At 40.2% G+C, this 22195-nt stretch overlaps 2 protein-coding genes across 6 annotated transcripts; one reads left to right on the top strand and one right to left on the bottom strand.

Moving 5' to 3' along the window:
- Nucleotides 1–267: 267 nt before the first annotated feature.
- Nucleotides 268–5581, bottom strand: sec22c (SEC22 homolog C, vesicle trafficking protein). The gene is made up of 7 exons (XM_083995207.1): nucleotides 5318–5581; nucleotides 4312–4523; nucleotides 3954–4117; nucleotides 3591–3770; nucleotides 3373–3491; nucleotides 2948–3013; nucleotides 268–2844 (listed from the first exon to the last, which is right to left on the bottom strand). Exons 2-7 carry the CDS (start codon nucleotides 4491–4493, stop codon nucleotides 2644–2646), a joined length of 912 nt encoding a protein of 303 aa, XP_083851333.1. The 5' UTR covers nucleotides 4494–4523; nucleotides 5318–5581; the 3' UTR covers nucleotides 268–2643.
- Nucleotides 5582–5875: 294 nt separating this feature from the next.
- Nucleotides 5876–21623, top strand: nktr (natural killer cell triggering receptor). 5 transcript variants are annotated; one of them, XM_083995708.1, is made up of 17 exons: nucleotides 5876–5981; nucleotides 9627–9705; nucleotides 10187–10261; nucleotides 11338–11445; nucleotides 11928–11972; nucleotides 13317–13404; nucleotides 14174–14203; nucleotides 14293–14438; nucleotides 15216–15435; nucleotides 15568–15735; nucleotides 15831–15918; nucleotides 16193–16341; nucleotides 16422–19142; nucleotides 19253–19336; nucleotides 19624–19683; nucleotides 20644–20745; nucleotides 20895–21623. In XM_083995708.1, exons 2-17 carry the CDS (start codon nucleotides 9648–9650, stop codon nucleotides 20956–20958), a joined length of 4206 nt encoding a protein of 1401 aa, XP_083851834.1. In that variant the 5' UTR covers nucleotides 5876–5981; nucleotides 9627–9647; the 3' UTR covers nucleotides 20959–21623. The 5 variants fall into 5 exon arrangements, with proteins under 5 accessions (XP_083851834.1, XP_083851835.1, XP_083851837.1 ...); XM_083995709.1 differs by having other exon boundaries at nucleotides 16446–19142; XM_083995711.1 differs by lacking the exons at nucleotides 5876–5981; nucleotides 9627–9705; nucleotides 10187–10261; nucleotides 11338–11445 and adding an exon at nucleotides 12273–12296 and having other exon boundaries at nucleotides 11961–11972.
- The last annotated feature ends 572 nt before the right edge of the window (nucleotides 21624–22195 follow it).

The following is a 22195-nucleotide window of genomic DNA, read 5'->3' on the forward strand; positions in this document are numbered from 1 at the left end:
AACAGGTAACAAAATCTCTTAAGGCAACACACAAAGGAACATCAGGATTAGTGGTGATAAAGCGCCATCTAGTGTCATTTTGAAAAAATACATAAATAAATTTACATTTTGGTGTTTGGGAAATCAGTTGTTCTTTCAGGAGCAAATGAGTCAAAATATCAAGGTAATAAAGTATTTCTTAATGTATCATATTGTTGATTTTGTGCACACAAAAATAAAATATTCATAGATGGAAAAAAGGACACTGTTTATTAATGAAATGTCAGTTTTACCACACAAGGAAAAAATAAAGCCCTGTAATCACCGGTGCATTTGGCAGTTACAATGAATGACAATATCTCATTACTACCCATCATTGTACACCTGCTCCCCACTGAAAACCCACTCAATCAACCTGATTTAAGTCAAATTAATCAAATAACATTTTAGTGTTTTATATTAAACAAGAGAAACTGTCCTAGAAGCTTTATCGTTTCCAACTTTATAAACTGTATTCAGTTCAGACTTAAGACTTGATGCCAAAAAAGAAAAAGAGACGGCTGTCACATGTTTCAATTGTACAGTGCATTCCTACTGTATGATTGAAAACCTTCATACTTGACATATATAAACTTCATTTTTATTGTCCAGTGCATTTCTCTTTTATGTTTGAAAATCTTCATATCAAACATAATTAAACTTCATTGTTAGTGCGTATTAAAAACCTTTACTTAATTAATTCTATCCTTGAAACATTGGTGGCATTTCTTTGTCTTTTTTATGTATTTGGTCAACAGTGCAGTTGGAGTGTAAATGATGAGTCAGTAAAACCTATTTGTATCAAAAATATTACAGGAGGCTCATTGGTGTAAACTGCAGCTGCACTACATTTTATACTTCCACTGAAAACATACGAACTCTTACTCTTTATAAACTTTGTAATCTACAAGCTAAAAGTGGCTTTTCTAAACTTTTATTGTGAAGGACATTTGGATTGTCGGATGATATTTACTTCTTTTTTTTTTTTTTTTCCTTAAAAATTTCCTCTAACTTTTTCAGATAAAATGAGGGAACAGCTCAATGAAGAAGACAGATCTTACAGTTCCACTGCAGCCACAACACTACCTGTTTAACAAACACCATAAACTAATAATTTATTTCCCTTGCTTAACAGACACCAAGTGCAGCTGTTTAGCTTTTGAAAAGTGAAAATCTAAGAAGCTCAATACAAAAAATAACCGAAGGAGACTTAAACTAAGCCTATTTATTTAGCAGCGCTACAGTCATGTATTCTATATTGATACTTAAATTATAACAACACTATTTCTGTTTAGCACAATTTTGGGCACTAGACATAGGGAGCAGTGTGAATCCCGAAGAAACAGAGGGAAAAAAATCAACAAAGTAAACAGAAATCAGGCCATAAATATCATTTCAGCTAAACCCGATATACTACACATTCAACAACTGCCAAAAAATGCATCTAAAACTTAGTGCAGTCGCTTTGCCAACAATTGTCATTACTATTTAACCTACCAAATCAGTGCTTTTATACCCGCAGTATACATTTCAAACAACGCCAAGATCAGTAGAAAAAACACGCAACTAAAAGATTTACATTTTTTGTGATTGTAGAAAAACGTTTTCAATTGGAGATCATATGATACAATTCTCCTTGAACCAAAACAAATGGTGATATGGAGGATAATATGCCCAAGTAATGTCATGTAAAATGCAATTTCTGTGGAGTCATTAATGGAGCCCTTACATTTGAATTTGCTGAGCACTTGCCGGTGAATTTGTAAATCGGATGATACAATTAAATAATCAAAAGCAATATTTGCATTAGTAAGGCAAGAAACAACCCATAGTTTATCATTTACACCTTTGAACTGGGTTTTTTGCCTCATGATCAAATAATCGAAAGCAAATAACAGCTGCATTTCCCTTTCAGTTGAATTTCAGTGATCGTTAATCAAACTACACTAAGTAGTTTATCTATCGCACTGCCACCAATACAGGATGGACAGCCTAATGGTCTCCTAATCGCCCTCTGTGCCTATTTTCAAAGTACAATTAAATCGAATGTCTGTCACTATCGCACACCGTCACCTAGCTTTGTAAACTGATTATGCCCAGATAATCAATGGTCTGTGGTTGCAAAAGTAAAATAATACTGAGCTGAGTGCAGGCAGAAATGCATCTTAATCCCAAAATGCCAAGCAAAGCCAGCTTCAACAACATTGTTGTTTCTATTTGAAAAACTTTGGTCAACAACTCTGACTAAGGAAAAAAAAAACTCCATGTTCTTTAAAAGCTTTTGAAATAAGAGAGGTTTGATGAAACTAATCGTCATTTTTGTTCTTCAAACAAACATCTCCTTCCTGTTCACGGTGTTAGTTCACTGTTAATCAGATATTTTTAAGGATCCAGAAAGAACTACGTTTCACCGGATAGTTGGTTGGTACAGTCTTGAAAACAAAGACACAAAGTGCAAATGCACAAGTAATTCTCAATGACACAAATATGGTTTTGTTAAAGGGCAAGGACACCTCCACCTTTTGTAGATCGACTCGTCTGTGTCCTTATTTTTCTCACCTGTGCTGCAAACTGGAGACACGAATGGGTTGGAGAGGTGCAATGCAAGTAAGCGTCCAATGCTCCTCAGACGCCACAGTCATTAGTTCTGTCTTGGAGTTTGCGGTTGAGGATGAGGACGGTGGAGAGGGAGGCGACACAAATGTGGAAAATCAGCTGCCACACATTCCTCATGCCGAGCAGGTACAAGTTGCATAGGACAATCACGCTCAACAGGGTGAAGGACTTCTGTTTCTTCAGAGAGGAGTGGAACAGGTAGAGGTGACACTGTGGACGCAGGGAGTTCATTTACAAGGTCAATGCTGCACAGACTGCAGAGACAACATTGAGAAAGAACAGTTTATATTGTGAAAATGTGAACTACATTTACCTGCAACACACAGCAGAGAAATGCCAGGAGAAACGCCACGACGTTCCACAGACCTTCATAATCATCCTGTGTAAAGGCCCCAAAAAGAGAAAAGTTCACTCACTCAACCTTAAAAATGTATGTCAAAGTTCTTCTAAACTAAATTTACACAAGAGCAATAATCTGTGCAGTTTTCTGCAAATCACCAATGTTATTATTTTCTATGTAACCGACTTTTGCTTCCACTGCAAAATGCTAATGTGCAGCAGCCAGTTCCGCCAGCTCAACATATCTGTAATTAATATCAAGCCATAAAGGAAGCATTTATGTCTCACACGTTTATATTTTTGTATATGCTAGCAAGTTACGGCACATTGACATGCTGCTAACCATTCAGCAGTTATCAATTTTAATTATTTGTGAGAAACATCCGAGCACCACCGTACCTGAAATGTGTACTCTATGAGATGCACACCACGGATTACATTCAGAGAAGCACACATAATATTTAGGACCAGAGAGAGGATGCCTGGTGCTGTCACTGGTTCAAGTCTTACATTTTGACCTGTTAAACAAAAGAAAGTCACCATATGAATAGTGTAAATTAATCTAATAAAGTAATTTGTGGATTACCACCAGTAAATAGTGATATGATAAGTCTTACCAGGTCCAGAGCCTTGCTCCACATGTCCATTTGCGATGCCATTGGTGAGCTGCACCTCATCCAAGTTAATTACTTGTAGTGGATGGATCCTCAGATCTTCCTGGACCTCCGCCAGTGTGACCTCTAGGGCCGGACCACCGCTCTGGTTGTACTGCTGCTTCAGCTTCTGAATGGTGCTGTCTGTCAATTCACATCAAGAGTAACAACAGATTTGTGTTAAACAACGTATTTCAATTGTAATTTAATCTAGTTTACCAAAAGACAAGAGCACTGGCTGCCGTTTAGCATTTCATATTTAAATTAAAATCAAAATCACTGCAATCAACAGTAATTACATGTGACAGTATTTCTCTCCTCACGCACCAAATTCCAAAAATGGATACGGCCGAGCTGCCAAGGCAACGACAGTGCTATTGAAGCATGCTGTGAACTCCCAGCGCAGATCTTCCAGGAAGCAGAAGGCCTTAGCAACAGGGAGGCTGCAGTGGCACACAGTCATGTAGGATACACCCTCCGAGGAGATGAAGCTTAACAGTCGAGAGGAGAAAAGGTGTTTAGTAAACAAACAGGCTGACGCAGCGTGGCATGGATATCCCAGTGATCAACTGGACAACAGTCTGTCTGTGTTTTGCTTTAGGATGTATTATGTTCTGAGTCTCTGCACAGCTACAGAAAAAAACAGTGAAACAATCTGCTGCGGCTTTGATTTGTGAATCCTTACTATATGTTGAGCTCCTGGCCCTTGACGGTCCCTCTGTCAGGAAAGCAGGCCAGGGCCTTGCTGATGCCCCTGAGCTGCTGTTTCCTCTCCTGCAGCTCTCGGTTGTGTTCAAAGTCAGTGGAGGCTGACAGAGGGAGTCCATCCCTGACCCGAACCACAAAGGCGAAGAGGATCAGAGACATGATCCACTAGGTCCATGAAGAACACACTGCCTGCGTGGGTTAGAGTACAAGATCAGATCAGAAGGATTATTAAATTATAGGGTTACAACTGGATTATTTTCTAAATCTGACAGTTGTTTCTACAACAACTGATTATTACTATATTATTATTATTGTGATTATTTATTATATTATTTACTACAAAATCATGAAGAATGCCCATTATAAGGCTATAGAGCTGGGACTAATATCTTAAAATGCCTTGTGTCAACACCAAGATGTTCTGTTTACTACCACAAAAGACAGACATGAAAGATTTTATATTTAGCCTTTTAGTAACTTTTAGCCACTCTGGAAATATGTGTGAAATGAAATAAAAATAAAAAATCTAAATGATTTGACGTCTGGTGACTCACTGTATCAACATGTGATTTCTGGCCTGTTTTTAATCAATTAATTAATTTAACTTTCCAATGTATTAAGTACACTAGACTGAAACTAGTCAGATATAATAGTCCTGACATTCATGGACGACATTTTTCATGTTTACCATCTACTATCGGTGTGATTACACTTCGGCAGCACCACTACTACATCCAAAGTGGAATTAAAGGTAAATCAAATCAATAAAACCCACTGTTGCCATGAAGGAAATACTGTTGCAGGACTTGTGTGTTATTGTTTCAGACCTCTTTTGTTTTAGCCAGGATGCACTACAGAGCGTGTAAATTTAACTGCGTAGATATAAAAATCGTGCGGTCCGAAATGTTTAATCAACTTGGGAATCTGTGAGCTTTCGGCTGAAGTAAATGAGGTGCGGATAGTGACAGCCTCTTACACCTTACCTCATTATCATGGGTTTCATGCTGCACCTTGTTACTTAGCTCCTGGAGGCTACTTTACTGATAGCATTGTAGCAAACCAACACCAGCAGCAGCAGCAGCTCAGCTTCAGATACACGCAAGTAGCACAATTGATTACTTTCTAAGACCGGCGATTAACATGGAGCACTCGACTAACGTTATTTATCACGTTTACGCAGCAAAACATTGAAAATAGCCAACGAGCTAACTTGAAATCTGCTTCCTGATACAACAAAACCACAACAAATCTTCTACGGGAACTCGGGAGGGACAAAAACTACCGGCCGGCAGCCAGTCGGCGTTTATGCTGCGTTCGAGACATCTCGCAACTCGGGAAACTAAGAATAACCAAAAACATGGTCGAGCGGGACAAACTTTGCATTCAAATTGCTTAATATAAGGAATAAAAACATGACAAATGGCACAAAAACAATTAAAAAAGTAACATTTTAATGTATTTTGGCATTTAAATACATTTTTCAATTAAGAGGTTGGAAAATCCGAGTTGTCGGGAACGCAGCATTGTGCTACTGACTGCAGCGCATCAACCTCCCTCACCTAAAAGCAAAAGTGAAGTTAGCTCATCATGCCTGAGTGATGACCGTCAGTGACTAGCAAACTGTGGCCAGCTAGCTACTGCACAGAGGTTAGTTGTGTTACTTACATATTTGGGGTAACCTGTAGTGTAATTCACGGCGTTAATTTTGTCGTTTATTTCCATTTCCGCTGTAAGACATGTAACGGAAGACAGCTAACTGTGGCAAGCTAGCTGCTGTTAGCAGCACAACCATTTTGGAAGCGTTAACGTGACTATCATCATCATTATCTGTGTAGCAAGTGGATGTTTTTCTATTGTCGTTTACTGTCTAGACATGGCTTGACCTTACAATAATGTAGGATTTATTTTAGACTAAACGCGATTACAGTGTGTGTCACATTGACATATATCAGACATCATGAATGTCATGGTTTCGTTTTGTTTATTCTCGCCCAGTTCCTTGTTAATATTGCTGGTTCATGGCATTTGTATTGTGATTGCGTTTAATTTATTCACCAGGCACTTAAGCTGGTTTGGTTTGCATGAGTCGCATGACATTTGGCTCATAGTACCTTGTTTTTCTATTGTTAGTTCTCCTAAAGATGAAGGTGTTTATTGTCAGAGGGGAGGTTTTACAAAGTGACAATGTCAATCCCAGAACATCAAAGTTCATACAGTCAGGCTGTGCAACATGATATGAACTCGGCTATAAATACAATGCATTCCCGTGTCTGAGCTGAACAATGGTATCTAACCTCTTGTACACACCCCAGTATCATCACCTACCGTTTTTAATTGTCAACTACACAGTACAGTGCAGCTCCACTGTCCTCTCTTTTTTCTATTATCAATAATTATATAATAAGAGATAGTGAAGTCGACACTATGGCTACAGTACTTATTTTTCAAAGCAGTTCACACAACGCACCTTCACAAATGTAAAATAACTGGAAATGATCAAGTCTAATGAATAACAATATGGTTCGCTTTACAATCAATAAATAGTCCAAAATGCTTTTGAATCACACTCCACATCTTATTGCATTTCTCAGCTGTGGAGTTTGTCCTTTGTCCTTTACAGACCTTCTGTTGCACAAACAGATATTCACGGAAGTTAAACTGTATCATTTGAGGAGACAGGGTGAATGGTACCATAGCAGATTCACACATGAAGCAGCTGTTGCAGAAGTATCTTCCTTACACACTTATGATACTATCTCAGAATCTGCTCTTAATGGTATATTTCTAGTGCATGTTTTGTGAGGTTTAGTGAAGTGAAAGCTGCATATCTTCCGTTATGGTTTACTGCTCTCTGTGGCCCTAAAATCCAGTAAAGCCTTCTCCATATTTCACTTGTCAGACTACTTACTGTGTGCATATGCAAAACATTTCCCTGCAACACCCGAACACATCATGTGAGTTGATAATTGTCACATCATGTCGGCACAGCAACACAGGGTTTGTGTAAATAATAGGCAATTTAGTTATTTCAAGGCGCTGCTGAGAAATGATTATGAGACGCTCCACTTTCTCAGTCTTCAGGCCTTTTCATTACCAATAAAGCTATGTTTATTGGTAACAGACAAAATGTTTTGTGGATGTAATTAGAGATGTTAATAATGACAGTTTTTGTGCTCAGGCTAAAGACATTGGGCCTCATTCACCAATATCTTCTTAAGAACCTTCTTAGATTCTTTCTTAAGTTGTTCTTAAGAAGTTCCTTAAGAAAACCCTACGTCAGATTCATCAACGCGTTCGTAAGCCTCAGAATTGTTCGCAGCTGTGTTCTTATGCCATCTCCTCGTAAGTTGAGGGCGTGTGCCAGGTGAGTCTAATTAACATAGGATTAGCATAGGTAACAGCCCCATCAATGCCCGTAAAAGGGCATGAGACTGCAGGGCCGTGTGCACACAGAACCCACAGGCACTGAGCAGAGAAGGGCCCAATTCCAATCCGACCCCTCATGGACTCACTGACTTAGAGGCGCGTTCACGGGAAGTCCGTGAGTGTGTGAGGGCTGTTCCGTTGTCAGATCATCAAGTCAGTGAGTCAGTGAATGAGCCCTTTCTGCCCCCTTACCGTCAGTCAGCACCGATGCTGACTTTGGGTAGGGGAATTACCCACAGTTCATAGCGTTGTGAAGTCAAACCATAACACAGGGGATGCCGTCGGAACGCAAGTGTTAAAAAAAAAGAAATTAACACAAGTAGTCAGAGAGAGCTCCGCCGGTCTCTTTATTGTTAATGGACAGGAGCCAAAAAAAAGGAATAAATAAAAAGAAAAGAAGAAGTTAACTGTCAGTGTTAACGTGCAGTTTGTGATTATTGATGATGATTTGATCAGATCTGATCCAGGAATATTTTGTTTTGAGTCCGTCCCCCTCACACCACCACGCACCAGACTCCAAACGTAAAAAGAACTTAAGTAGTGAAGTGGAGCTACTGCGGCAGGAATGAAACAAAGAAACAAACAAAAAGCTTATATTTAGTTTAGATTTTTATATTTATATTTAGGCTGTATTTAGTAGCGTCAGCAGTGGATGCAGCTCTTCAGTTTTTATCAGAGAGACCACACTCTCACGTGTGCCATCATAAATATCATCATATTATCACATATGAAAAAAAAACGGTTGTGTGTAGTGTGAACACTTACAGTAAGTACACTGTTGCAGCCCGCAATTAGGAAAAAAATCATATCGGCAGCTGTATGTATCCAAAATAAAAAGAGAGAAAAAAAAAACAACTGATATGAATTAAGTGTCTCTAATGTTTTTTAAGAGACTGCAATGATTTGTCAATTATTATTACTAATATATATGATTATTAAAAACATCATAAAAGATAAGAAAATAATTCTTATTCAAATCATATAATATCATACAACTGCAGAACAAAAGAAAACGCTATAATCGGTTATTTTTGCAGAAGTCTCAGCACCTAAAAGTACGTAAGTATACTCCTGACTGTTCGTAGATTTTGTTCTTAGTTATGAACAAATTCTGGATAAGAAAACATTCATGAATGCCACAATCTTCGTAAAAACTTCGTAAGTAGGACTTAAGAACAAATTTGTTCTTAAGAACGGTTCGTGAATGAGGCCCATTGTCTTGTTCAGTTTCTCTGCTCAACGACACAGAGCAAGTTGAGGCAGTGTGTTTAGAAACATGGTTTAGTTGCTCCTTTTCTCTCCCCAATGTTCAAACCTAAATTTAACTTGGACAGAAAACTGCTTCTACTTTTACACAAAATCTTTTTAAAAGCAAATATCAAGATTTATAAAATTGTACACAATGTGCAGACTCTACCTGATCATGTATTCATGGTGCATCATCTTGATTTAAGTGCAATTTCTTTCCATTTCCAGTTTTGTACTGCCACTGACCTGAGTCTGTGGCAGTGACAGTGGAAGCAAGAGTTAAAAAAAAAAAAGTAAAGTGAGGAGGCTGTGTTGTGCTCTGCTTGGATTTGCATCGTTAGTACATTTCTTCATAGACCGCTCTCTCTCTCTCTCTCTCGCTCCCTCACGTTGTTCTTTCTCCTCCCATTTCTGTTTGTATCCTCTCCCACTGTCTTTTTTAGTCTCTCTACTCTGTTTTCCAACACACTTTCTGTGCTTTCTGTATGCTGTGCTTTCTAGGCTAAAACTAACAGATAAAACGGGAGGAACCCCAACGAAGCACTAACTGCTTCTTTTTAACGACCAGTTCCTTGTTACTTTCTCTGCTTAGCTGTTTGTGCTTTTTCTACATTTTAGGTCACCCAGACTTTGATCACAATGGGGGTGAAAGACCGCCCTCAGTGCTACTTTGATGTCGAACTCAACCGGGAGCCAGGTAAGAAATTCTTAAAGCCAGTCTATAGATTTGAGAGTCAGCCAGTCATCTACTTCCCTTTAGTCGATTATTACTTTGAACTGATTCCATCAAATAAAGACATTGAGACTTTGTATGTAGTGTTTCGTTAGGCTTTGAGCTTTTGATTGATATTTATATGCTTGTATACAATGATAGTTGGATACTAGCACACAGGCTTGTTGTATTGAATGGCTCCATTAAAGTCTAGATTCGCCTGTAGCTATGAGAAACTTTCTATAACGTCTGGGCTTTGCCACAGGATCCTTGTAATTCTTAGTTGGAAGCCAATTAAAAGTGCACAGCACAGGGCTACTTAAGTGTATCCTTGGCCTATTAAAGCTTTTTGTTAATTGTTTTTTTTTGTTTTTTTTTCAACATTTATTCAACATTTGTAATTTTCCATAGCTGCAAGCAGAAATAACTCTTTTGCTGACTTTTTTTTTGCTTCTGTGTCTTGCAGTCGGGCGCATAGTCTTCCAACTTTTCTCAGATATGTGTCCGAAGACGAGCAAGAACTTTCTGTGCCTGTGCACTGGTGAGTAATAATGTTCATTCGAGGACGTATTTGACTCAAATATCATTAGTTGATCACCGTGAGTAGAAAATGAAAGGGAAGAATAAGAACCACCATAGTACCACATTTCACAACCCTAGGTCATTAAATACCACCAGGGACGGAGGTATGGCTGTAGTGTAAACGATCCAGTGACAGATGGAGTTACTAGGCAGAGGGATCCTGTGGTCTGTCTCCCTGGATATTACATCCCAGGGAGCCAAACGCAGTATACTGTAGTAGCCGTGGTCTGCCTAGAGATGACCATAAATCTGCAAACAGACGGCAGATCGATCCTCCCTCTCATTTTTCACCCCACCTTGCAGACGGGAATGTGATGCTGGCAAGGACAGACATGGGAGAGGGCTGGTTAGTCTGTTTCTTTGGCCTGAACGCAACACACACACACACACAGAACATAATACAACAATATACGTGAGTCAGCTGGGCAGATTGCTCTGACTCTCTCAAAGTCTCTACAATGTCCTTTTAGGGGAGGGGGATCAGCTAACTCCATAAGAAACCAAACCCTTGGAACAATGCTGAAGCCAATGAAGCAAAAATACTAGAAGATTTAGCAACACAAGCTGCTGATCTGAACAGCCAGCTCTCTGTCTGCTGAAACCAACCTCATACACATCAACACATCTAATGAAATGTCTGCCTTCACGTCTCCTTTTACCCCAGTGGCGAGGGTAGTCCACGGGGGAATAGCTTTGGGCCATTATTGTGTCCCGAGTCGGTATCACTCCAGTGGAGGGTTTCTTAATGAATACATACAGTCCTACACTGGAGAATTAACAAGATGCCTGAACAAAAGCATCCAGTTTATTGAAACCACACGGCCTCAGCTGTGGTTTCACTTTCCTTTTAAGAATGAAGCTAATGCAACAACATTCAAGTCCAGCATTTCTATACACCTCAAGGCATCTGGTATACGCAAAGTAGTTTGTAGAGCAGCGATAGCCCTCTCCAACTTTCTCTCCCCATTTTTTTTTTTTTTTAGATTCAGTTAACACCATAGACTGTATGGTTAACAGTCATGTACCTATTTGCAGGTGAAAGGGGAACAGGCAAAATCACAGGGAAAAAGCTGTGCTACAAAGGCTCCACTTTTCACAGAGTTGTAAAGAACTTCATGGTCCAGGGCGGCGACTTCACCGAAGGTAATGTCTAATGCATGATCTCATTTACTTTTTGAGTGTGTGTGTTTGTCAATTTCATTGAAATTAGTGATTTGATATTTATCTCAAAGAGGAGGTGCTTTGGAAAAGATGCTGCATTTTTTTTTTTAGAATTGGTAGACAGTGTTTTTCAGGTGAGAACAAAGGAAAACTATTACAACAAAGTTTCTACACACTGGAAGTCTTAAAAATATGGAAATTAGATAAGAGAATTCTCAACTAAGAGAGAAGATACACATTTTAAAGTGTTTTCAGATATGTAAGAGCCACACCCAGCATACTAATGAATGTGAAGGCCACTTAGCACAATATTATTATGAAACTCTTCTCAGAGGAAAAGCATATGAACCACTTCTTTGTCCAAAATGCTTAAGAGACAACGCTTTTATGTACCATAAAGTGTGTGTGCATTAGTCTGACTAACAGCTAAGTGTTCAATTATTGTACTATCTTAATCTCTGTAGGAAATGGAAGAGGAGGAGAGTCCATATATGGTGGCTACTTTGAAGGTAATAGAGTTAACTAATGAGCATGTCCACGTGCTGATATCTCATAAATGTACTTGTAAATACTTTAATACTTTTGCATGAGAATTAAATTAACATTGCATGTGCCTATTAATGTAAACAGGTTTCTTGTGAATTTTCCTATGTATGACTCTTTTGACCTTCACTTTTCCATTGTATGGTGCTGTCTTTATTTAGTTACAGTAGTGGGCTTTATCCAATCAGCATGGAGAGTAGGCATTCTCTTTATTGAAAGCTACAATCTTCCTGCCTAAAATTTTCAACATATTCTTTTATTTATAGAGTGGTCTTTTGCAAAATGAGAAGGTAAGAGATGTACACAGCTCAGTAACACCATGTCAACATTGTCCCCACCACCTTCCTTAGTCAGCAAACAAACAAAAAATGGTGCAAATCTGTGCGGAGGCACAGGTGCAAATTTGCACAGAAGGATTTGCCATCCACACAGCTCCCCTGTTAAACCCCCCCAAAGCCTCTGGCTGCTCAAATTACTTTTTATGTTACATGTGTGATATTTATAGCGACAGTATCCTCAGCTTGACAGGTACAGAGGGACAGTTTCTTTGCTCAATACAAGGACTACGTGGGGTGCCCCAGTGGGCATGAGATAATTAACCTTTAAACATGTGTATAGTGTTGTATAGACACAGATTAGATTTACACATTAGAGGGCATATTATTTTTCATGTTTTACAAATCAGAATAATCTTCTGTTACTTATGTTATGTTATTTCAGTGCTTGACTGAAATCTCTTGTGCATGTTGAATATTAAAATGTGTTTAGTGCATATTTTAGTGCGATAAATCTCAGAAAAGCAGAAATTATCTCTAAAAAGCATTTGGTTTTACTTTTAGTTTGCAGGCACAGTTTGGTTTTTACATTAGTTTCCTATTGATTGTCTTCTCTCCTGTATTGATTTTGTTGAGTTCTCGGCCCTCCTTGAATCTACCACCATGGAGAATCTTTTAAATGCTCGAAAATGTTAAGCAATTTGATAAGAAGTGAGATTGCGAGGCAGAAAGGCAAGAGGGGGCTTCCAGTCTGAGCGATTTCCCTCTGGCAGCATGTTGTTGGTAGTATTAATTATGTAAAAGCAGTTGGTTTTTTTTATTTAGGTGAAGGACTAGAAGTAATATTTGGCACAAAGAAAACCTTAATGAAACTGCTGACTTTATGGAAGGATTGATTGGGGAGGTCATGATCAGGTCTGATGGATTAAAATGCTGTGTTTTTGTTTTTTTCTCCTGTACGTCCGTGAATATGTCTCAACATCAATCAGAGGACACACAGTGAGACTTTGATCCTTTTTTCTCTGCTCCCAACAGATGAGAACTTCATTCTCAAACACGACAGAGCCTTCCTGTTGTCGATGGCCAATCGTGGGAAAGACACGAACGGTTCACAGTTTTTCATGTGAGCATCCAGTAAAACGATTCTCTCTGTAACTTAGATAGATAACCATACCATTTGATTGTGTGCCATTCCTAATGCAGTTTTGTTTTTTGTTTTCTGTCCCTTCTGTTTTGAAACTGTAGAGTAGAACTTGACATTGTGTGACCGTCAACTATCCCCTCTCTGTGTGTTAGAGTTCAAAGTGCAGAGAAACATGGATTCATTCTTTTTTACCCACAAATGTGTTACATTTTTTCTCTTGCCGTTTTTGTGTAAAATTTACAGAAACTCTAGCATCCTGCTCTTCCAAGGTAATGTGTCTCCAAGGCTGTGTTTCTCTCTCTCCTGACTGTATTTATCATTCACTAGTTTATATATGTATTGACACTTTCTTTAAGTTGACTTCTTTTATTTGGCTTTGCAGAATTTATTCAGCACTAACATAGGTTGTCACCATTAGTTGGAAATGATCTCAGTGAATAAAATAACACAAAGGAGGCGCTGTATACACTCTGTTTGAATGATTCGGTGTTATTATGTTTTTGAGTGTATACCTGCCTGTTTTTGGCTGTTTTTAATTTGAAGTATTCCCTAAATACATTTGCAATCAAATATCATTGAACACAAGGTGACCTTAACTCTGTACCACTTTGAGATGGTACAGTAGCACCCACGCGGTGTTGTGATTACTTGTTTTTTCTCATTCTTTTCCTCCATTTTCTCCTTTTTTTATGGACTCACCTCTTCCTTTGGCTGATCTTCACTGGATTGCTGGATTTTCCACAAACAGCACAACCAAGACAGCGCCACATCTTGATGGGTAAGATCTTCTGTTACTCGAATTGCAAATTTGCACGGGTTAGAAAATCTAGGTAGGCCTATAGTAAATCCTTTTTTGCCTCTGTGCAGAGTCCACGTCGTCTTTGGTCTTGTCATCTCTGGCTTCGAAGTGATAAAGAAGATTGAGGGGCTCAAGGCAGATTCAGCCAGCAGACCATACGCTGATGTGAGAGTGGTGGACTGTGGTCAGCTGATCACCAAGTCTGCGAACGATGGTGAGTTCCCTCTTTACTCACTGATCTTATTCTAAAGGGGTAAAGCTGCAGGTGTTGTCCTGTATGTTTCCCAGTGTCAAAGGGCCTGAATGTTTTCTGACCTCTCTGTAATGTAATGTAATGTTTGTTGGACTGAGTTAGCATTTTGAATACAGTCATTTGTTAGTTGGATCAACTAAGATTAGAAATATCATCAGACTTAACCACTTAGTTTAACTTTTAACCTTATACTGTAAGAAATGTCTCTATTACAAGACTTTATACATATTGCTTGCTAGGTAGTGAACTTAAAGTGTAATGTCAGGTGAATATGACTATATCTGATCGTTGCTACAGAAAAGCTTTACACCTTTTTTTAAATTCTCTCCTGTTTTTGTGTTTTCTGTGTGAAACGACGTGCGATGCCTGTGATTGTAACTGGGTCATATTTTGTGCTCATTCTGTAAGAGGTTGGCATTTGGATGCCAACGCCCCCTCCCTCAGTGGCATTAGTACGGGGCGTGTAACGTGATCTTCTGTTTAATGGGGATCAGTGAGGTGATCTCTGTGGAGTTCAGTTGGCATCTGCCCACCTGACTCTGGCAGGCCTGCTTTCATTGCCTCCAACATACCGAGAAGAATCAAACAAAGCCTTTGTTGTAGCAGAGTCATGCCACCCTGAAAATGACTCCTGGCATTTGAACTTTCATGCATCTTTCATTTTTACTGGTGTATTCCTAAAATACATTTAATGATTTTGATGAAATAACATGAATGCTGTTCTATCTCTTTCTTCAGTACTTGAAGGCAAGAGGAAAAGAACCTCCCATTCTGCAGATTCATCCTTCAACTCCCATGACTCGTCCTCTCAGTTCTCTTCAGTGGAATCTGAAAGTGAAACTGATGAAAAGCACAAACATCGCAAGCACAAGAGACATGCAAAGAGTAAACGGTCCAAAAAGAAAAGGAAGGAATCAAAGAAGGAGAAGAACACTCATGTTCCTCCTTTCAAGCAAAGGTACGTTTTTGTTTTGTTTTTTCATCTTCCATCGTCACAGTTTTGAACTAGATAATGACTTTAGAGGCTCGTTGGTTCTTTGCATAACAAAACATTGTTTTGCATTGTGTCATGATGTTGCTGCTGTCACAGCTCTGTGGAAAGACAGACACTGGAGGGAGAGAATGAAGTGGAAGAAGAGAAGGAGCACGGTGGGAAGAGAGAGAAGCCCGTAGTCCGGCCAGAGGAAATCCCACCAGTGCCGGAGAACCGCTTCCTGCTCCGCCGGGACATGCCGTCTCAAGAGAACAAAACAGAGACGTCAGTTGGACTAACATTTATACACTGTTTATAGGAGTATTTGTTGTCTTACACACTTACAGTAAGTATTGACTTTGAACTGTGATCTTTTGCAGAGTTGAGAAAGAAGAATCATCTATTTCAGCTGAACAGAAACCAGCCGTGTCCAAGTCTGGACGGAAGATCAAAGGCAGAGGAACAATGGTAAGATCCCCTCAACTGTTCACATATGTGGTTATGTTAATTCTTACCACAGGTACCTGTTTGTAAGTGCACTGTCTGGGATCAGGATCTCTCAGCTGGTCATAAGATAAATATAGATTTCTGGATAATTTACCTTTTCAAACATAGCAAAGCCAAAGGTTTGGGAATCACTCCTGTTCATCTCAGCGCTCATAAATAGTAAAGAATATTTAGGCATTGGCTTTATGTGAGGAGTTTTGGCAAGTATTTTTATGACTTATTTGTTCCTTTTCAGAGATATCACACACCCACAAGATCCAAATCTCGCTCTGCGTCTGTGGAAGAGCGTGGCAGCAGTGAAACGCCACCTCACTGGAAAGAAGAAATGAAGAGAACCAAAGTTTATCAGCCGCCGAGCGTGGAGAGATGGAGCAAAGGAGACAAGTATGACTTATCATTTTACTTTAGTAGTTCTAGATATAAATCTTCCTTTATTTTTCTTCATGCATCTTTTGACTTAACAGATTGAATGACCATTCCTCAAGCAGATGGGATGACAAGAGTGATTCTGCATGGTCCCGATCTGCAGATCACTCTTCCGACCACAGCTCCGAGAGATCCAACATACGCCGGCAGCAGAAGAAAGAAAAGAAGAAAGCCAAGCACAAGAAGAAGGCCAAAAAACGCAAACATAGCAAGAAGAAGAGCTCCAAAAACAAACCAACCCAACCGATTTACCTGTCAGATGGCGAAAGGTCAGTGTCTTCGGGGAAAAAGTCCCGAAGATCCCGTTCTCTCCTCTCCCGTTCCTCCTCAAGTCAGCGCCACTCATCAGCTCGGAGGAGGCGGTCCTCGATGTCGTTCAGAGACTCACGGTCCTACTCTAGATCCTACACATCCAGTCGATCCAGATCTCGAGGGAGGTTTTATTCGAGATCTAGAAGCCTGACTAGATCCAGGAGCCGGTCCTTGTCCAGATGCATGTCCTATTCTAGATCCAGGTCAAGGTCGAGGTCGAGGTACAGATCCAGGTCTGTGTCGTCATCCAAGAAGAGGAGTTCATCTAGATCTCCAAGAAAGAGGAAAGCCGGCAAGACCAAATCAGATCCCATGATCCACATGACTGACAACGTTCCTGAGAGTAAAGTCACACCTGTCCCCAGACTCCCAACTGTCCCCGCTCCCGAGAGTGTCCCTGTGATCCCGCTGAGCGACAGCCCTCCTCCCTCACGCTGGAAGCCTGATCAAAAGCCCTGGAAGCCTTCCTACATCCATATTCAGGAAATTAAAGCTAAAGTAGCTACCAGTTCTCTCTCCTCCACGGGACAAGCAACAGTTGATAGGGTGACAGAGAAAACTCAGACTTCAGTCACAGCAGTGTCTCTGCCAGGAGATGCTGAAAGCGACAAAGCAAACAAACCTGCAGGACGCTCACGCAGCCGGTCCTCCAGGAGCAAGTCCTACAGCCGATCATACAGTCGCTCGCAGAGTAGAAGTTACAGTAGGTCCAGGTCCAGATCCCCTCATCCGTATCACAGTAGTTCATCCTCTTACACCAGATCAGACTCTGAAAAATCCCCCAAAACAAGTAGCAACAAAAAGAACGCATTAGACAAGGAATGGGGTGAGTATTACACCTCTCTGAGGAGGATAAAAAATGTAGATAAGTACATTTCCCTCAGTAAAGATGCTCAGCCAGAAAACAAGACAGGCATTGAGCATAGTCCTGATATCAGTGTCTCTAGGAGAAGTGACTCTACAGAGCAAATAAAAGAGAAAGGCATCTCACAAGATCAAGAGACAAGACACTGCAGCTCTGTGCCAATAGAGGGATTTAATAGCAGGTCTGAATGGGATAGTGACAGTGATAAAGTGAGCCAAAGCAACAACAGTGTACCATTGAAAAAGCAGAAACAAACAGCTCCAAACAGTGAGTCGTGTGATAAAAAGTCGTCGGCTGTAACTGGATGGAATTCAGAGAGCGACTCTGAAAACGTGGCGGCCAGAGCATTAGCCATATCTGAAAAAGAGGAAGGGGAGGCAAGTTCAGAATCGGACGACGAAACCTCCAGAAAGGCGTCAGAGGCAGTGACTGAATTAGCACAAAAGATCGCTGCTGCTGCCGCCGCCGCCGCTGCAGCTGCTGCAGCTGTTGTCGTCTCCAGCACATCAGAGGGAAGTCCTGAGAAAGCCACAGAGCCAGAGAAGCACAAGAGCAAGAAGAAAGCCAAACGCAAACATAAACATAAGAGGAGAAGTGAGAACAAAACTGGTTCCCATCACAGTAAGGACAAAGGAAAGAGATCTAAGAGGAAACATCAGAAGCTGAAAGAGACTTTTCACTGGCAACCACCTTTAGAGTTTGGAGAGGAGGAGGACGACGACGAATCCAAAAAGGAGAAACACAGTCCTGGTAGAGTTGGAAAAGAGAGGCCTGTTGCTAATAGCAGGAATAATGTTTCATCTTTGAACAAATACGCTGGTAGAGCAGAAGACAGGGCACAACAGAGGGCGAAAGAATGTATTAACAGAAACCCAAAACAAGCTGAACCTCATCAGTCATCCAGCAGGAATAGCACTAGCAGTGCTAATAATGCTAACCTCCCTAGTATCAAAGAGCAGGAGTCGCTGGATGACATGGACATTTGTACACCTGAGCATGATGCTGAAATTGAAGAATCTTCAGTTGCACATAACTCTGAATCAACTCTGAAATCTACCTCAAAGTCTTCAGATATGTCAAGAGAAGATGGTGATTTACCTCGCAGCAAAGAGCAGTCTACTGTAACCTACGCAACAACAACTGCTGGACTGGAAGATGAAGCAGCCAGTGGGAAACCTAGCAGCACTGTAATCAATTTCAAATGGAGGCCGTTGAAGGGAATGTTAGCTGTACAAAATGTGAACGTGCCCCCTGTGACTGCGAAAAACGTCCAAATTCAAGAGAGCCAGAACACCAACAACACACAAGGAGTGAGAATGGAGATAAAAAGTAAAAGCCGGGTAAGGCCGGGGTCTCTGTTCGACGAGGTGCGCAAGACCGCACGGCTCAACCAGAGGCCGAGGAACCAGGAGAGCTCCAGTGAGGAAGGATCTCCTTCTGTGGGAAAGACCAGAGTGACGTCTCGCACGCGGTCCCCGAAGAAGTCCAGGTCTGTTTCCAGTCACCGGTCTCGCTCCAGAGGGTGGACGCACTCGTACAGCAGGTCCAAGAGTAGATCCCGCAGCTCCAGCTACTCATCCAGGTCAGTCAAAATAAATAAAAAAACAGTGCTGGAGTGACATCTTGGATACTTAAATCTTGTATATATCCTAGATACAGAGCACGAGTTGTAACACAATGCAAATGTTTTAGGAGTCGGAGCAGGAGTCGGAGGAGACGACGAAGAGGACGGTCACGCTCCCGCAGTAGCACATACCGGGGTTACAGGAGTCACAGGTACAACCTGAAGCGATTCTTTAACATCCTGTTGTAGCGACTAATGGCTTCTAGTAAGAAAGTACTTTTAGGTTCATAAATGTAGAGAAGAAAGTTGGAGCTCCTGATGTTTTTGTGTCTTGGTCTAAATTTTACATTTCAGCCATGTTGACTCTTAAGAATAGTAAAAAGAAAAAACTGTACACACTTGCCTTCATTGATTCCTCATTTAATTTCTGTGTTTCACTATGATTAATTCTTCAATCTGTTTTTAAAACTCCCTTTTGTTTCTTTTCTCCTGGCGTCAGTCGGACCTACAGTAGAAGTCATTCCAGAAGTCGCTCCCATACCCGCCGTCGGAGATCCAGGTCTGTGAGCCTCCTCAAAGGTTTCTAGTTAAATGGTCACTGACAACACTTTGATCTAAACACAGTTATGCATGCTATATAATCTGTGGGATTCAGTTTCCTAAAAAAAAAAGGCTTTAGTGTTAAATTTAATTTTTCCTGAGGATTAAATTGTACCATCATAGTTACTGATCCATCGGATCATTTATGCCTTTTATGCTGGTCCAGGCAGGTTGTATGAATTTCACTCATCATACTAAAAAAAAAAAAATAAAGGTTTTTTTTTTTAATCTGTGCTGGGTTTCCATAATATTTCTATATATAGTGGCTGGTATGCCTTTGAAGCAGATATTACATTACATTCTTTATGGTATTAAAACTAAAACTGAAGTTGAACCCGGCAGAAACCTGAATAGATCACTGTTGTAGGCTCTTTTCATAAAAATGTCTGCAATAGGGGAGAGCAGACTAACATGAAAGAATATTGTTTATTTGCGTTTTATGTTTCCTGCATCTCTTTGTATCTGTATCGATCTAAATACAACAAGCTTATCAAATTGTTAGGATGTGCATGAAGGACATTGTGTTCTATGACCAGTTTAACGGGTCTTGTGTAAATCAAGGTGATGCTGATGTTAAACTTTTGATTTCTGTTAAGTTCTCTGATGGATGTCTGTCTTTTATAGGCATCATAGGGTCAGTCATATGTGATGTCTTTGTTTGCTGGGGCTATAAATTGTGAATTATTTCCCCTCTGGCTTCCAGTGATAAGTCTCTTATGGTATACATTGTATTCCAATGCCCAACCCATTGTGTGTGTGCATTTTTACTGTGTATAGACAATCTCTGCCACATGGATCTTAATGATCGACATTACCGAGCTGTGGGCCTCTACCAGACATATCTGTGTGAATTACACACCATGATGTAGATATTCCCAAAGCAATAACACTCTGGTTTTGCGGCTGTATGTAAATGCAGGTCAGACTCCTATGACAGCTATTCCAGCCGGAGCCGCAGTGCGAGCAGGAGACGAGGGCGCAGACGAAGTGACAGTTACAGGAGCTCAGACCGCAGATCCCGGTAAGACTCTGCTCCCTGGTGAACCCTGACAGACACCAACAAGGTGGCAGCAGGTCTCAGTTCAGCCATTTTACCCTCTCTTTCTTTCTTTCTTTCTTTCTTTCATGCCTGTAAATCGGAATATTTAATTATGATGTTGTCTTCAACAGGTCGTACCGCTCCTCCAGTCGCAGCTCTTCCAGGTGCAGAAGCCGCAGCAGTCGGTACAGCTGAGCCTCAGGCAGAGTCGATGGTTTCACTTCTGCTGTGGGCCAACATAAAGTCTGGACACTGTGCACACACAATGGCGATCACAGACCAGCAACTAAAGCTCCAAGAGAGTTACTAGTTTAATACTGTAGTATACTGTATATCCTCCCTACATAAGCTGATATGACGGTCTATGAAGAAATGAATGTTACTGAATTTAAATCAATAAAACCACTTACACAGATTACCGATCTTTGTCTTTGGGGACTGTAACAGCTGATAATTACTGGCCACTCAAAACTGAATTTTTGTCTGTAAAATATATGATATGGCCTGTTATCAATAACATGAAAATAAGTTGTAAATATTTTATATTATTGTATATTTGTGTATTCCTTTTATACTTCTTTTATACACTGAAGTGTGCAAATAATTGTTAAGTGTCTAACTAATGTAAGTGAGGGGTTCGGTGGTTATTGGTTGAAGTTCTGCCTTAAGTACAGGGTCAGTAAGACTGGATTGTTTTCCTCAATGAATGAAAAATATGTTTTTTTGTAGCCGTTTCGAGCTGTAACTCCTCTTCGTTCCAACTGTTTAATCACTGTACCATGAATGTTCAAACGTAACTCAGACTAGAGTTTGTCTGACTTTGATTTTGTTCAAACAGTTATGAATGTTTACACTTAATAAATTCCACTGTATCATGTGACTCTGTTTTTCTTTGTTTGTTTGTTGTATTTTAAATCTCTCAATGGTCAGTCATTAATATTGCAGAGATGTCAGTTTATGTCCAAATGTACTCAGGATGTAGTTATGCCTCTACAATGGCGCCATCTGCACTTCAATTTGGAACTGCAGCATGTCCGTCCGTGTGTGTGTACCTGTGAAACCAATCCAGTAAGCTGCAGGCTTATGTCTTTATCCTGGCAGATTTAAATGTGTGTATTTTATTTATGTCAAACACCATCTATGCACAGAGGGAAACATCACTACAGTTTTATGTTCAAAGGATCAACTGTATGTTTTTCTATTGTATGTCATGTAATTGGAAGAATCAGGATTTCAGTCCTGATGAGGGCACTTCATTGGTATAAGAAATGAAGAGTCAATTATTAATCATACCCCCAAACTAATTGAAATGTTGCTTCCCTCCTTGCTAATATTTGCCCACAATTAAAGCTGCTGTGTTCCTGTGTTTCTTATGTGGGAATATCTGAGTGCTGCATTCGAAAAAACCAAGCACCAAGCATGAGATTCAGTT

This window comes from Trachurus trachurus (assembly GCF_905171665.1).
Source record: "Trachurus trachurus genome assembly, chromosome: 20".
NCBI lineage: Eukaryota > Metazoa > Chordata > Actinopteri > Carangiformes > Carangidae > Trachurus > Trachurus trachurus.